Raw genomic sequence first — 16,753 nt, forward strand, 5'->3', positions numbered from 1 at the left:
CCTTTCGATATTCTCCCAAGTGGAGTTTGCCACACTTACCACAAGGTGGCTTTCCTTTTGAACCTGGAGCCACACTAGCTTGGGATCGAGAACCCTGAGCTCTAAAATTTTGGTGGCTCTACGACTTCTAATCATATTGTGGCTAGGGCACGTGCACTTTTTTGGATCATGGTTAGAAGACCTCTTCTGAAAGAAATATTTGTTGCTCTTACCTTGTTTCTGCTTATTCTCATGCCCTGCTGACTTGGCTTTCTTGCTTAAATGTTCTTCCCTGTCTTTCTTCTTATCATCCTCTACCTGTTGTGCATACACCATCAACCTAAAAATATCCATTTCTGAAATCAACAGTGTCGCCTTTCACTCCTTCTTCACATGTTTGATCAACCCAGAGACAAACTTCCTTATCTTATATCTCATATCTAGGATCATTTTCGGAGCATATCTGGACATCTGGATGAACTTAAGACCATACTCTTTCATTGTCATTCCCTCTTGTTTCAGGTTCACAACTCTTCAACCTTGGCTTTCTCCGTAGACGTAGTAGATCAACCCTTAGTTCTCACTCTAAAAGGTGGAGGCATCTCAGATTATGGAAAATCAGTATTGATGGCGTTCCTCTGGCTGGAGGTATGTTTAGGAGGTGCTATCTGCAAATGCGTAAATGCACAAATTAGGAAGGAACTTTTTAGAGCTAAAATCTTTCGCACGAACTCAGATTACAAAGAAGTGAATTAATTCCTAATGTCTTATAGACTCCTGATTATAAGTGTGGTGCACGACACACCCATAAACAAGACTCTACTAGACATAACTTCATAGACACTCTAGGACTCTTGAAATCTGTGCTTTGATACCAAGTTTATCATATCCCGAGAGAGTACCTTAGGCATGACCGGCACTCGAAGACCATTACTGGTCCCCAAGCGAACTACTTGGTACGATCACTCATTCGATCATTCAGGGGAAGACTCAATGTGAATTTAAAAAATATTCAAGTGGGCTAACCAAATCAATAATTCAAATAAGAATAATGTATTTAAAATAAATCTCATCTCAACTCCATATCAAAGAATAGTTTAGAAAACCAAAAACTTTACTCAACACTATCACTATCTATCTGTGAAGCTTCTATCACCATCAAGAAGGTGCCAATGACAAGTCTACGGCTATCCAAATCTAGAAAACACGGGAAATACTCAAAGCAATAAATGAATGAATGTGATTCCTTCTAAAGTAAGGAGTTCTCACCTCTTTCAGAAAAGAAAAGATCTTAAACGGAGCGCCTGTTAATGATCTCTAGCATATGTATCTGCATCATTTCATGATGCAGGCTAAAAGGGTCAGTACTGGAATGTATGAGTACGTAATACAGCTGAAAGGAGAAGTGGTCAACAATACTCAACTCAACTCAAAAATACACTCAAAGGACTCAACTCAATTGGTATGCAAATTAAAATTTTGCAATGTTTTTCAAATCGACTCAATCATCTATAATCTTAAGTAAACCAATCATATCATGCATGATCATATCCTATTTGGGAGTTTTTCTAACCGACAACTATCACCTATAAGCCAGTGATATATAACGAAGTGATGTCATTGCCACATCCGTCCAATACTTTGTCACGGTAAAAGACGAATCACTTTTATTGGATCCACAATCAATCAAGTCCTCTTTTGGGACATAAGAGGTTTAACCTCCATCATACGCTGCCTATGTAGTTTATGGGATTCAAGTTGTTACTTACTCTAACCCAATTCGGTGCTTAATACTCCTCCCAAGACTCAATATGCTCATAGGTCAAATCAATCAATTTATGCAAGTCATCTCCTCTAGTCACATTGGACTCCAATCAACTCAATCTCATTTAAATCATCAATTCTTTCATTTAAAATATGCTTTTAAACTCATTCATATCCTATCAAAATTCTATCTCAAAACAATCATTTATACTCATTTAAGTTTAAATAATAATACTTTTAAAGACTTCTCAGACTCAACTGATTCTCATTAAAGACATTCACAAATCATGCTTTCAGACTTAATCAATGCATATAGTATTTAAATATCAAAATTCAATTAGGGTTCATGTGATTGAATATATGAACATATTTCAAATACTCAACTCATGACATCACCATGACCTGATCGATATGTATATGCAAAAAGTCACTAGAATCATAAATGCATCAAGAAACTCAAAACATATGAATATGCGGACTCAATTCAAGGATCAATTCGACTCAAATAAGATGTAGGGAATGTGGAAGAACATAGTCCAATATTTTGATAAGCCTTATATACCTGAAAATTGAAGAAACAATTGAAACTCGAAGACCTCGCTTGAAAACCTTGAATGTAACTCTTTGTCTTCTCCAATCTTTTCTCTCAAATAATTCTAAGTGTTAATTAGAGTTTAAGCATGTAGGGTATTGATAAGAGACTCAAAATAATCCCAAAATATCACGGTTTTGATTTGGAAAGGGTGAAAAAAGACCAAACTACCCTTCATTAAAGACTGTCTCTGGCCGCCTACAGTTCGTCTTACGACTCGTAAAATCTTCTACGGTCGTAGAAGACCAGTCGCCGGGGCTATGGTCCAAAAATTGGACTTTCTAGAAAATGCACACATGGGTCCGCGACCACCTTCTATGGATCGTAAACCCTTTAACAAATCATCAAAGTCCCTCATGGACTCCAGTGAAGAAAGGAAGGGTTGGGGTCTACTACCGCATAATGGGTCGTACAAAAGCTTACGAGTCGTAGACCCTCTCGTAGGATCTAAGCACATTTTAGTAGCTACTGGAATGTGTCGCTCGACCCACGGATCGTAGAGTGGATGACGGGTTGTAAGGTGGAGTCGTAGAAGTAATCCTTGACCATTGAAATTTGGTTAAGTGTGGAGGGATCCCACGAGTCCCTTCTATGGCTCATAGAACACTCTACAAGTCGTAAGGTGGGTAGTAGACCTCCTGCCAGCCACGTTTCTCAGTTTTTTTTTCAAATTTCCCTTTGGTTAACGAACTTAGTCTAAGCTAGAATAATACGGGGTGTTACACTCGCATAGTCTTTTACATCGGTTAAAGGTCCTATCCCACACCAAGGTATATGAAAAGGTATAAAGTTCTGATGATAATGTTTTGATGCATTGACTATATGATTATGATGTTTTAAGGTTTTTAAGGTCTTACTCATGTTTAAGATATTGGTCATGCATCTCATGATTCATAATGATTATGTCTTTTATTCATTGTTTATGCATACTTATCACATACTTAGTGCATTCTATGTACTAACACATATATTTTTTCTACATTGTATCATGATGTAGGTTTGGACGATCATCGCACACCTCCCACTCATGGCTAGAGTTGAGCTTTACTTTCTTATAGTTATTGAGTCCTCATTATTTGAGGACAAGAATTTTATTTTTTCATCGTTCTTATGTCTTTTATATGTTGTCATGGATGAGCTAGAAGCTTCTCTTATGCCTCTATCTAGTTCAGTAGAGGCATGTTATATGTGATGGAGTCTATCTTGTTTTTTCATTTCGAGTTTGAGAGTTGTTCTCTCTACTGAGACTTTCCACGTTGAGACTTTATTTCCGCATCTATGTCTTAGCGTTATTGCCTTACTTACCTTACGTATGCTCATGAATGATATGCTAAGAGACTTGATTGGGGTTCCTTGGGATTCTAAAGACTGTGTCACACCTAGAGTGTAGCTTGGATCGTGCAAAATGCTACCTGTGAAATATTTAAAGAACCAATCTAGAAAAGGCATACTGCTTTTTAGCAATTACAACATATTGTGATATTGATTAGCTAGCTAAATCTATATAATTCATAGGAAAATATAATCCTCCCTAGATCATAGAATACAATTTTACTTCTTCTCTCTCAAGTTTGTTGCCTTCTTCTTCCACCTTGATTAGGGTTTATGTATTCTTTTCCTCACTTTAGTTCATCAACAATTGTAATGATAAACAATTATTCTCTTTGTCTCAATTTATATGATTCACTTTTTTTTAGTCAATCTGTCTCAATTTATATAACTCACTTTCCTTTTTAGTCAGTCTTAAAAAGAATGAGGCATTTCTATATTTATGAGGCATTTCTATATTTAATAACAATCTGACTTTAAAATATCTATTTTACCCTTACTGGAATGATTTACAACCACACAAGCATTTATGGCTTATTTTAGACCACAAATTTTAAAAATCTTTTTTTCTTTCTTAAACCCCGTGTCAAGTCAAACTAAGTCTATAAATTGGAATGGAGGGAGTATTATTTTTCACGTGGAAAAGAGTAAAAATCAATCAATCTATGTGGAGATTATTTTTTTATAACCAAACAATGCATAAAATTATGTTTATTTTAATACATGAATAAATTCTCTCCGATCGATAACCGAACGGCCTCTGAAAATATACAACTTACAAAATTTTATATAGAACAATATTTGATTTAAATAACATAGAACATACTCCAATAAATACATCCATCAAGCGAACCACAAAATAGTATGATAATCGTATCAAAACTACTAATTCGGGGCAAATTATGATCCTTTGAGCAAAGTGCATATTAAAGAATGATAGAAAAATTATTATATCCAACTTTGATAAGACCTGACATCATTTGGGGTTCAAACCCTAAATTAATTTCTTCAACAACCAAAAAAATCTGATATCAATGTTGTCTGTGAAATATTTAAAGAACCAATCTGGAAAAGGCATAGTGTAACCCTCCCCAGATCACTGAATACAAATTTACTTCTTCTCTCTCAAGTTTGTTGTCTTCTTCATCCGTCTTGATTAGGGTTTATGTATTTCTTTATTTCACTTTAGTTCATTAACAATTGCAAGGTATAAACGATTATTATTTTTCATGTGGAAAAGAGTAAAAATCAATCAAATATTGTTAAACTTATGTTAGATTCTATGTGAAGATTATTTTTTTAACCAAACAATGTATAAAGTTATGTTTGCCTTAATATATGAATAATTCCTCTCTGAATATACAACTTACAAAATTGTGTTGAACAACTTTTTAACGGACGAATTTTGCCAATCTGTACAGGCAATAATTTTACTCCGCCTAAGTAATCATGTATAAGTCCCTATAATTAAATTAATTTATTTGTGGTTCCTTTCCGCTAAATAAAGTTGGATTAGAGGGTGAGATAGGTATTATATTGGGGATAATTGTTGCTTAATCAGAAAAAAAATAGCTTCTAGAAAAGATGATACTTCTTATAAAATTTTAGAATTATTCCTCGACGTGACTTCTTGCCCGCACACCAATTTATTTTTCGCCAGTGGGAGACCGTATTGGAGTTCCGACTAAATTTCATCTGATTAAAAAAGGAGCAGTTCCATCGCTGCACTACAACTCATGTTGATTCAACTCTCAATATATATTACTCTTTCTAGTCATTATTAAGTGAATTTGTGAAGTAATACACTCATTAAGAAAAAAATTTAGGACATTAATTGAACACCATTTTTTTCCCTATTTAGTTATTCTCAAATTATTTTTAAAAATAAAAATAATTCAAAATAAAATCATAAATATAAGCAATTAACTTTCGTGAACTTATCCCCTAGAAAATATAAATGAACAAAAAATCAACAACTCTCTTAAACACCGAACAATTAACTTATATTGAACATTGGAAAAAGGTACAAAAATTCAATTATTATGGACACGAGAGAGTATTACTAGTAGTTCATACACATTTTTTAAAAAAGAAAGTGTAGTCGGTAAAATAAGATATTTTTTCGCAACCAACCACCAAAAATATTTCTAATGGTAGTGGGAGATCTTTGAAAGGTAATTTTCTTCTATTCAAATTACACGCATATTTCATCAACTTCATGACTAAATCTAGATTTGCTTCCTTTTAGAATTTCATAATGGAACAAAACTGTAGGTCGTAATAAGGCAAACAATAGAAGTTGATACAATAAAATCATAAATATGTTTCCCTATGAATTGCTAACTATACTTTGTACGACATTCCTCTATAAGCACAAAAAGAGAAGAAGTAAACCACTATTCAAATACCATAAGCATTTGTTACCTGCTTCCTTTTCACCTTTTAGGAGCAGGCTTTGCAAACGAAAAGTCGTCTTCATTCCCGGAGGATTCTACATTTTGAGGAACATGCACTTGAAGTTCACTATCATCGTTAGTAACATGTGTAGTTGAGTGTTCCTCTGCACGGATTATCGGTGTAGTTATATCACTCTCGAGGTCAGATGCTTCTAGATCATCGTAGCCACTGAAACGTGTTGAGTGACCCGTTGTTTTAAACCGATGAAGTGTAGGACCAGTCGAGTGTAGAGGTGAGCCCACAGAGGACCTCGGACTTCCATTGCCTAGTGTCCGTGTGGATTTGTCTCCCTTAGTTACCTGCTTCTTCTTCACGGCCATATGCCACTTCTTTAATGCCTTTGAGGTTTGTTCATCAAAAATGGATTTCTTCATATTGGATCCCATCTGCATGATCCCATCATGACACATTACTATTAGGCCTATTTTCCCATGTAAAATACAGTAAGTTATGGCTAAAACACTAAAAAGTCCATGTATAATATCGAACTGAGATGATCCTAAATGGAGTGACATGAACAATGTGGATTTATATAACCAACCCCAAATGGCTTGGGATTGAGCCATCGTGGTTGTTATTCTTGTACAAAAAAGTTTATGTAGTTTCCTATGGCACATTTTTCATCCTGCGATTTACTGCAATATATTTGCTTGTATCCTAGCAAAGTGCTTGGCCAAAGCAAAATGGTGTGGAAAGAACCTACATACATTTATTCTTTCTATTTGGGGGTGGGGTGGGGGAGAAGAGACAACCACGACACGTGGTAAAAGTACCTGAGTAATAAGGGCATAGAGTGGAAGAGTGATATAGCTGCATAAGAATAAAACTCCCACCCTGTAATGAGACAGGAAAGCAAATTCAGTAGAGTAATATAATTCACCCAAAAAAACTGACTTTCTGTTGCAAGTAACATACCCCAAAGCAATTTTCACAATGACGAAACCAAACTTATCATGGAAGCAAGATTTAATCCCATACTCATACTGCAAAATAAGTAATCAAGATTTCAATCAATAGTTTCATAGCTCAACAAACTGAATATCTTGGGATGTTTGACACAAGGGGAAGAAACATTACCCATATCCATAAGAAATATGTTATTTGGAACGCATTCTGTCAAGTTGAAACGATAGTTTAGCACTAGATACAAATAAGGAGGAAACTTTTGTAAGCTATGTCAATAAATAGATGGAGATGAGAATTGCAAGAAATAGATTGAGATTCAGATAAAGCAAACTATTATAATCCAAACCCCAGACCATTCCCCCTCTTTTTCATTTTCCAGCACAATTCCTCAACATACAATGGACCAAGCATCACACAAGATTCAACATTTACTTTGCAGTGTTAGCCACACATTTATCTCGCACAAATCATTCATAGAAACAGGCAAAAGATAATCATCATCTTTCTTAGACAAATTTCTTGCTTTTTGCTTTTTATTTGATTTAAAGGTTGTGATGAGGTTTAAGCCAATCTGAAAGTAATGGTCTTTAAAGTGAGCTCGAATAATCATATTCATATGTACTCTCAAACAACTTCTAGAATACAATTGATTATGACACTATGAACTAGCAACGTTGAAAGTGAGACATATTCAAGTAACCTAATTTTCTAATACTAGCTGTGACATATATCTGAGCAGGATGTGTAGCAGTAGTACCTGAAATAAGGCAAAATGGATGAGGTGAAGAACCAACTGAGGTCGTCCAAACCAAAAATATTTGTCTGAGCCTTGTACAAGAGGGATTCCTTGGATTACTGCATGTCTCTCCGATATGTCGAGAGCCATTCTTGTCAACACAGCCTGAAGCTTTGTTCCAACAGCTAAAATGATCTGAGAAAAATTAATTATCAGACTTCCCTGCAATGGAATCATGAAGGTGGACTAGGCAGAAGAAACCTTACAATCAAAGGAATTAAGGATGCCCAGAACAATGCATGCCACCCTGAAATTTAACAAATGTTTCAGAAATATATCAATGTCGAGTGACGAACTTGATTACTGGAAGTAAAATGGAAGAAATGAAAGAATTGCCCAAATATGGTCTCATTGCAGTATGACTTACCACTAACATTTAGGAGCAAGAAAACGACAAACGATCCCCATAAAACTGGACTGCCAGTAGCAAAAATAAGTCAGTCGACATGATATAGGTTGCACCCGTACACACGTACAGTTCTTGTTTGTTAGGAAGATTGAGATAAAGAAAATAACACGTCTCTCTACCTGACACCAACAACTACCTTGAAGTCATCCTCTAATGACCTTTTGATATACTTTTGGAAGTTAAATTTACTTCCAGGAGCCAAATGAACCTGTACGAGAAGCATTATCTATAACTTCTACCAAAAACAGAGAAGAAAGGTATCAACAAAAAAAACTATAAGAACTAACAATAGTTTCAGAACCAAGCAGAAAAGGAAACTCACACTGATAAAACCATTGCGGAGGGTCAAGTAATCTGACTTATTCACGGACCTGAAAAATTGTCTGAAGAAACATCCCTGGGAGAATAAGATTGCAACATTCAATGACATTTACTCCTCTTTCCGATGTGCAGAAGAATGACGCAACTCTTATAGAGAATGAAAATAACAATATCTCATACTTACAATGTAAAAGAAGATTGGAATGCTGGTCCAGAAACTAGTATGTGCTTTGACAAATGATGTCTCATGAGTAAGCCTAAATCTTGAAGGATCTAAAAGTTACGTGTAAGAAATAGTCAATTCCCAATGCAACGATATGAGGACAATGAACATAGTTTACAAGCAAATCAGAAATTTCCAGTATTTGTGCAGCAAGCTATGAAATACCATTTGAAAACTCATAGTTATGGCTAGAGGTCTCTTGTTCCCAGCATTTCCAGCCACGAATCTGAAGAACGTACTTTCAAGCATTAGACATTCTAAAATCTAAAATGGAAAGACGAATATCAACAAAGAACAAAACCCTGAACCATGACCATTCCCCCTAGACTGACTCACCAATTCTTTTTATAAAGTTATTGACCGAGTATCCACAGTTCCAGTCATTCTGATTATTGTGGAGGGTCAGTTTCCACTCCCGGTAACAAATTTGAGTCTTGATATCTGGTCAATGATCCCAAAGTTAGGGTCTTTTTTCTTTTTTTCTTTTGTTGACCAACAATTCTATCTGGGGCCAACCCTTTCGACCAACTGCAGACTCCAAAATTTGGCAATAATGAGATCACCCCTCTACTACTCTCTACTTAAATACTAGGTTTAGTTTGCATGGTGCAGGCTTGAACCTGAAACCTAAGGCACAAGCGCCCCAACCTTTTTCTTGATACAAACTAAGCCACAAGTTCCTCAACCTTTGCCACTTGAACTCAGGCCTGGGGGCGATCCTAAAGCTATGGTGTAGCTGCAACTATCTTAGGAAAATCAACAATCCAATATCCACCAAATCAACCTTTCCAATCGCCCCAAGACCAGTTTAGCATGAAGATAAGGTTCATCAAGAGAGAACATATCTGATTTATCATCCAAAATAAAAAATGCAAATAAAAAGTATAACAAGTTGGATAAAACACAAAAGAAATTTATCTTCAATTGCTTTTCCACCACATTTAACTTCAATGAAACAAGAAAAACTGGCTCATTATTTTACCCTGAAAACCCAGAAATCATCGAGCATACATGTAAGCCAGACACCAAGTATTATTCCATACACTTTCTGAATATTAATTAATTCATCTATTAAGAGCAAAAGAGAAAATGCCGCAGAAGTTATTAATTCGGCTATAATGATGCTTATAGCAATGAGTCAGTGGTCAGTCAAGGAAGTCAAAAACATATTCTAGTAAGTAGTAAGTAGGAGAGTATAGTGTTGATCAACATTAAAAATGTCTTTAGCCTTTGGTATTGCAGTCTCTACGTTATACCAGTAGAGTATTGAACGTTTGTCCAGATTTGTTAGATCATCTGAATTCTTTGAAGGGCTGAAGGTATGGACCAGAGAAACCACCAAAAAATATAGAGCCAATAATGGTTCCCTGATGAAGTTTCTCTTGATATTCCAAAAAGTGCCACACAAATGGCACAGCAGTTCAAGTATAGTGCAGGAACTAATGGAAAGTATACTTAGAGTTACCTTAAGTTTTCCCAGCCACATAGTGATAGCACTGTATACCACATGAAGGACCGCCAAAAAGAATATAAGGATGTGTATTTGATGCAGTGCGTCAATAGAAATGAGAGAGACACGTCCCTGTTAGGTTACTCCAATTAGTTTAATGAAGACAGACCGGCATGCTGTAATTTAGTAAATTCAGAGCAAGCACTACACAAAGATCCAAACCACAAAGGTAATTATTTAGTAGTTGAGCTAACTGTAACTGAAGCAACAGTTATATGGAATGTATTGTGTTTTTTTTTTCAGAATGGCATTTTCAATCAGTAAGTAAGAAATTGTATTAATTATGGCATAAACCGAGTATGAAGATGGTGCTGGTGTTATTGATAAAATGGAAAATCTCAAAATTACTTCAGGAAACTACTAAAACGTTATGGCATGATGTTTTCTAGTTAACTAATAGCTGGCAGGATATATAAAGGACACACAAATTCTCATTCTGTTGGAGATTATGGCTGAGGTAGAGAACCCTCCACATAGCTATAGCAAGTGCTGTTTCACTTGTCCCTGGTGCTGACACAAGCAGAAAATCTGAGACAAGTCTTCTACAGCTTTTCTAAACCACTAATTTTTTGAGTGAGCAATACATAGTTCACACCAAATAAGCCTAGCATTCTCATCATCTTAAATAAATGGTCATCCAATAAGTGAATAAATGATTCTAGGTTATAAAAAGAAAATCAAGCTTGCTAAACTTCCACTTAGTTATGGTCTCACAACTTGCTGCTCATTTACTGCATGTGTAGCACTCTGATTTTAACATACTGACATTAAATACCCCCATCCCTACTAGATTCCCCTGGAGGAACATACTACCAAAGTGTATATAAGTTGGAGCAAGGCAACCACTATCAGATGGATCTTCTTTAAAAATTTATCCATATTAGGTGGATCCAAAATATGGATCCTTCTAACCAATGTATGAATTGAATTAGTTATCTCATTTGTAAGCACTCTCCATTTTTGGAAGAAAAAAAAAGGTGCTTACTATTTGTTGAAGCCAGAAACTTAATTTCAGGCTACAGGTATGCATTAAAAATTACTTTCCATATGTCTGGATACTGGAATGAGAAGTGTAATTTTGTTTGCAACTTCTTCTTGACAGCTCTGATCGTTTGAAATGTCAATCAGTTTAAGCAACAAACATCTTTAAAGGTTTATGCATAATAACTGATTGTCTCAGTTAAAGAAAAACACACAATTAGTCTACCACCTGATTAATTCAAGAAAAGGGTAATTGACTAGAACAAGAAAAACTCCTGCAAAGTCATTTATTCTATCCCACATATTTATACAATTAAATTTATTATTATCTAGTCCATATACAACTTTATGACTTACATCATCGCATTTAGGCTCTGCACCAGCCAAAATCCTGCGCTCATGCCATAAAAGCCTCCGACGATGTTCCTCCATTTTATCATCTTTGTTAACAGCAGGGCAAGGCAGCAGAGTGTTGGCAACACTTGTGGGGATACAGATTCCAGCAATATAATACTGGCTGAATACAAGGGTTAATGAGATAAAACCAAGAACCATCAACTCTGCAACAATTAGAGAGAACGAGCCATTAATACATGCAGAAAACAAGAATATCCCTTAGGTAAAATGATAAAAAGTTGAGAGCACAAAAGTTTACCAGCCTTAACCTTTTCCAGAGCCTCAAATAGAGCTTTCTTATGCCTGTCTGTGAGCCACTGGAAAAAGATTTTCATTTTGCAAGTAAATCGCTAGTGAAATTAAGATCCACAGTAAGTAAAATCACATTGACCCAAACAATCACCATAAATTGGTAGAAGTCATGTAATTATAAAGAATACAATATGGAAACACATATGACTGTGTACTTCAAAATGCTCCCAGACAAAGAAAAGGCAAGCCCAAACATCCTAAATTAAAGGATGAGGAATGAACCCCAAGTAGATATCCTCAACATAGTATATCACCAGGCAATACAGTTTCTGCTGGATGAAAGGGAAGGTTCAGATCACAAAGCATAACACAGACAATAAAGCCCCTTTCTATCCTCTACCCTTTGTTTGTTTAATTGATCAAAACACTCAAACAGAAGCAGAAAAAAGGCGACTAAAAAAAGGGGCAGCCTGGTGCACTAAAGCTCCCGCTATGCGCAGGGTCCGAGGAACTGACCACAAGGGTCTATTGTACGCAACCTTACCTTGCATTTCTGTCAGGGGCTGTTTCCAAGGCTTGAACATGTGACTCTGGTCACATGGCAGCAACTTTACCAGTTACTCCAAGGCGACTAATGGATCAAAATAAATACCCATAAAGGAACAGACTAATGGCATCAATCACATAGCTATAATGTCCAAGAATCTAATGTGAGTAAAGAACTTGGAGGTGCAAAAATCCCTCCAACCAAAAGAAAAGGCACATTTCTTTTGGGGGTAAAGTAACAGCAAAGAACAAGATAATAAATTCAAACACTATAAAACACCGCAAAGAGTAGAAAAGGATTAGCACTAGCAGAACAGGAAGAACAAGGAAAGGGCTAGGATTAGCAAAACAAAGGCATAAAACCATAAAGGAAAACAACCCATATTTTGGTAATCAGTATCTGAGCAATCAAGAATATTTTCCGGTCTCCAGTGACAAAAAGAAGATAAATTCACTTCCTCAGACAACAAGGTATTTTCTTGATGTATGAATCTAAGAGTCAAACAACAAATATAAATAGCTGCAAAATCCTCAACAGTAAAACCAAGAAACAAGAAAAAAGCAATTTCTTCAAGCAACAATTATTGCAATGCTGCCGGCCAGGAGAGAGATCTTTTGGGAGCAAAATAGACATATATTGTACATTAAAAATCCAAGATTAATCAAGAAGTAGAAAAGAAAGAAACCCACATTCAAGAAAAGTACAAATTGAAGAACGGCAAGGTAAAAAGACTAGATTTTTAGGTTCCTTACAGTGCCAAGTTTATGTATAATCTTCTCCAAGGCAATAGAAATGAGAATAATGACTGCACAAACACCAGCCACAGCCCAAGTAGGTGTCTGATCAAGCTGTCTTGATGTACTTTCACCCCCACCACCAGCCATTGCCACCACCACACACAAATTTTTGAGCTTTCAGGTGTAGAGGGAAAAAAAACTCCTAAAAATTAATTGGGTGCGTAACAATCTGCTTAAAAACAAAAAAAAATGGCTTTGAACACTTATTATTAGGATGTAAGTAAATGCATGCATTTATTTGCACTACTCTTTAAAAGAAGAAAACTGACATTCCAGTTTGTAGTCTCACAGATGTATGTAAGTGACTAATGACAGAGACCTTCCTTAATTAAGATAGACAACTACTTATATATTACCCTACTTAGAAACACAACTTTTTAATTTTATATGAATGTACCATTAATAATCTCTTAAGACAATATTTATGTATGTTATATACTCACATAGGGCAATAGAAGAAGTCAACGGTTAAAAGATTAAGGTTGTTATTGTAACGTTAAATTTATTGATCCGCCTTTAGTTTAAAAGGAAGAATAAATTAGCTCTAAATCAAATAATTTAAAAGTAAAATTTTAGTTTTTTTGATTACGAAGTAGTTAATATGTTGAATAGTGAATTAAGGTGCGAACAATTATAAGTGCGTGACTGGCTGGAGATTAGGAGGCGATGATCGCGTCAAATTTGTCTCCTCAAAAAGGAAAATTGAAATGGGAAAAGAACAAATCAGACATTTGGCAACATATAATAATCAAAATATTCTACAATCTCAACTTTCACTCAATGCTATGCAACTCCCACCTTTTTCAATATCAGCCGTATAAGATATTTTAATAAATTTGCTAATAATCATAAAATATTGTTGGCCAAAATTAAATCTCACTCTACCTTCCATATAAGCTTTTGCACACTTTGCCCATATCATCACTTATCATTATAACTTTTTTAACCATATCCCAACCAAAAAAAAAATTACCAAATGCTAGAATCGTTAGCTTACCATTCTTCTATTTCAATTTTCTTTTTAATCAGTCACCAAAATAATATCACATTTTTATATAATGTAACAATATAATTTTAAAATTTTCATTTAATTCATTATTAAATGACTTAAAGTCATATAAATATTTATGAGTGATTTTATTCACAAGTTTTAGAAGTCTTTATTTTTGTTTAAACTACATGCCAAATCAAAATACATCACATAAATTGAGGTCAGAAGCAGGCACCTCTTCGTCGATATATTTGCTTCTAGCCAAGGGTTTTTATGAAATTTTTATACTTTCTTTATTTTAATTTGTTTGTCTTGCTTTTCTTTTTAGTTTGTTATATATTTGAAAACTACATAAAATATACTATAAATCACAATAATTAACAATTTAAAATATTTTTAAGATATATAGAAAATGATTGATTCTCAAAATTTTATCAGTGCCACATAAATTGGGATAGAAGAAGTAAAAGGGCATCCCGATGCACTTAAGTGTCAAAAACACACCTAAACTATTATCTTTTTTTTTGAGTTTCATACTAAATTATTTTGACTCTTGAGACAGAGGGAGTTATGCATATTATTTTTTTTAAAAGTTGAATCACAATAATTAACAACTTACATAAAAATTTAAATGACTATCCAAAATTCATTTGTATTACATAAATTAAGATATCAGGAACAACATCTACTGGGCCCGTGCTAGCACGGGTGCTCCTATATCTAGTAGTATTTATATAGGTGATACTTATTATTTTTATAATTTCAACATCTAAATTAAATTAACTTAACAAATCTTTTAATTATAATTAAAAAATATGTTAAAGAAGATAACTCACCACCTTTGACAACAAAATCTCATCTTCATAATTTTTTTTGGCTCCTCATTAATATCATCACATTAATTATACTTTCTGAATTCCTCGTAACATATAACATTGAATTTCTTTTCGTTGAAATCTTGTAAATTACTTTTGAAAAAAGAAAAACAAATAAAACCTTTGTTTAGTAAGAAAATAGTATTTGTCGAATTCGCTTTGTCAGCTAGAAAGGGTCAACTAAATATTATTAATTTCATTAGTAAAATCTCTATAAATGCATACGTTTGAGATAGATAATTAAATATTTATTATTTTAGAGAGTATTTTGCAGTATGTGTCATAAGAAAGAAAAAAAAATATTTGAATTAAGAATTTCAAAAGTTTAAATCTAGAAAACTTAAAAGTGTAGTCTTTGCATATTTATTATTTAAATCTAAGAAAGCTAAACGAATTTATTGAAGTTTTACATAAAATAAATATTTATTATTTTAGAAAATATCTTCCTCTAATTTAGCCTACAAAAATGTGATGGATGCTGAACATCTTTTGAACTATCCTAACGAGAATGATACAGTTATGTAATCACCTACAAAGGAAGAGATTATTCAATCTGTAATGAATACTGATGATGAGAATGATCATGAACAAGATGATAATAGCATTATCCCACATGTATCGTCAAATGAGGCATTTCAAGCAATGACTATATTGTCAAACTATTTGGTACAACACGAATAAAATATTTTGGAAATTATGTTCACTCTTCAAAAAGTTAAGGATGAGATTAATTTTGGTTTTGGTGGGAAGAAAAAACAATCAACTATAGAATCATTTTTTAAAAAAAAAAATAGTTATTGGTCTAGTAATATTGATTGATTAAATATATATAATTTTTTTTTATGTATTCTAGTAATTATTACTTTATATTTTTTCTGGGCCTTTAATATTTTATTTTTAATTATTATCTAATGCATTTAGCGAGAATATTATTTTAATAAAACTCGCCCAAATTGAAATTGAAAAAAATATTACTTTATCAAGATTTTATTGTATTGTTATAATATACAATAAGTGAAATGGTCAAATTTTACACATAAATTATGGGAAATGAAATAGATTTGTGCTCTATTAATAGTTGGGGTACGTTAAATATGTCTGCTGTTGTGAAATAAATTATAAAAAGGATAAGTAAACCACAGTAAACAGAGAAGAGGAGTAAGAACAATGGAATGTTTTTATGTTTTGTTTTTGTTGTTACATTTCTGCATCTCTACACAGCCTTTTATAGGCAAATATAGAGGGAGACAATAGTTAGTGGTAGGGAGAAAGAAGAAAGAAAAATAGGGGGAAAAGGAAAAGGAAAGGGACGTCCACATCCACTTTCATTACACTCCCCCTTGGATGTCCACGTGTAGTGTGCTTCAGTAAAATTTACAAGAAATATAGTTATCATAAATACTCATAGATCTTGTGCCTCATTAAAAACCTTACTAGGAAAAACCCAGTGGGAAAAAGCCTAGTGAAGAAAAAAGAGTACATATATCTGGTAATACGCATTGAGTGCTGCCTCATTAAAAACCTTACCAGGAAAACCCAGTGGGACAAAACCTTGGTTAAGGAAAAAAGAGTGCAGCGCGTATTTACTCCCCCTGATGAAAGCTTCATTTGATATTTTGGAGACGGCG

The 16,753-nt window shown here is 34.2% G+C and overlaps 1 protein-coding gene across 2 annotated transcripts; it reads right to left on the reverse strand.

Moving 5' to 3' along the window:
* Positions 1–5,921: 5,921 nt before the first annotated feature.
* On the reverse strand, positions 5,922–13,590 carry LOC129873513 (MLO-like protein 8). 2 transcript variants are annotated; one of them, XM_055948624.1, is made up of 15 exons: positions 13,215–13,590; positions 11,923–11,980; positions 11,625–11,827; positions 10,242–10,358; positions 8,942–9,002; positions 8,738–8,826; positions 8,555–8,629; positions 8,352–8,440; positions 8,191–8,240; positions 8,030–8,070; positions 7,785–7,958; positions 7,199–7,234; positions 7,037–7,104; positions 6,895–6,955; positions 5,922–6,507 (listed from the first exon to the last, which is right to left on the reverse strand). In XM_055948624.1, the coding sequence occupies exons 1-15, from the start codon at positions 13,344–13,346 to the stop codon at positions 6,100–6,102; spliced, it is 1,662 nt and encodes a 553-aa protein (XP_055804599.1). In that variant the 5' UTR covers positions 13,347–13,590; the 3' UTR covers positions 5,922–6,099. The 2 variants fall into 2 exon arrangements, with proteins under 2 accessions (XP_055804599.1, XP_055804600.1); XM_055948625.1 differs by lacking the exon at positions 13,215–13,590 and adding an exon at positions 13,152–13,170.
* Positions 13,591–16,753: the final 3,163 nt, after the last annotated feature.

This window comes from Solanum dulcamara, chromosome 11 (genome assembly GCF_947179165.1).
Source record: "Solanum dulcamara chromosome 11, daSolDulc1.2, whole genome shotgun sequence".
Lineage (NCBI taxonomy): Eukaryota > Viridiplantae > Streptophyta > Magnoliopsida > Solanales > Solanaceae > Solanum > Solanum dulcamara.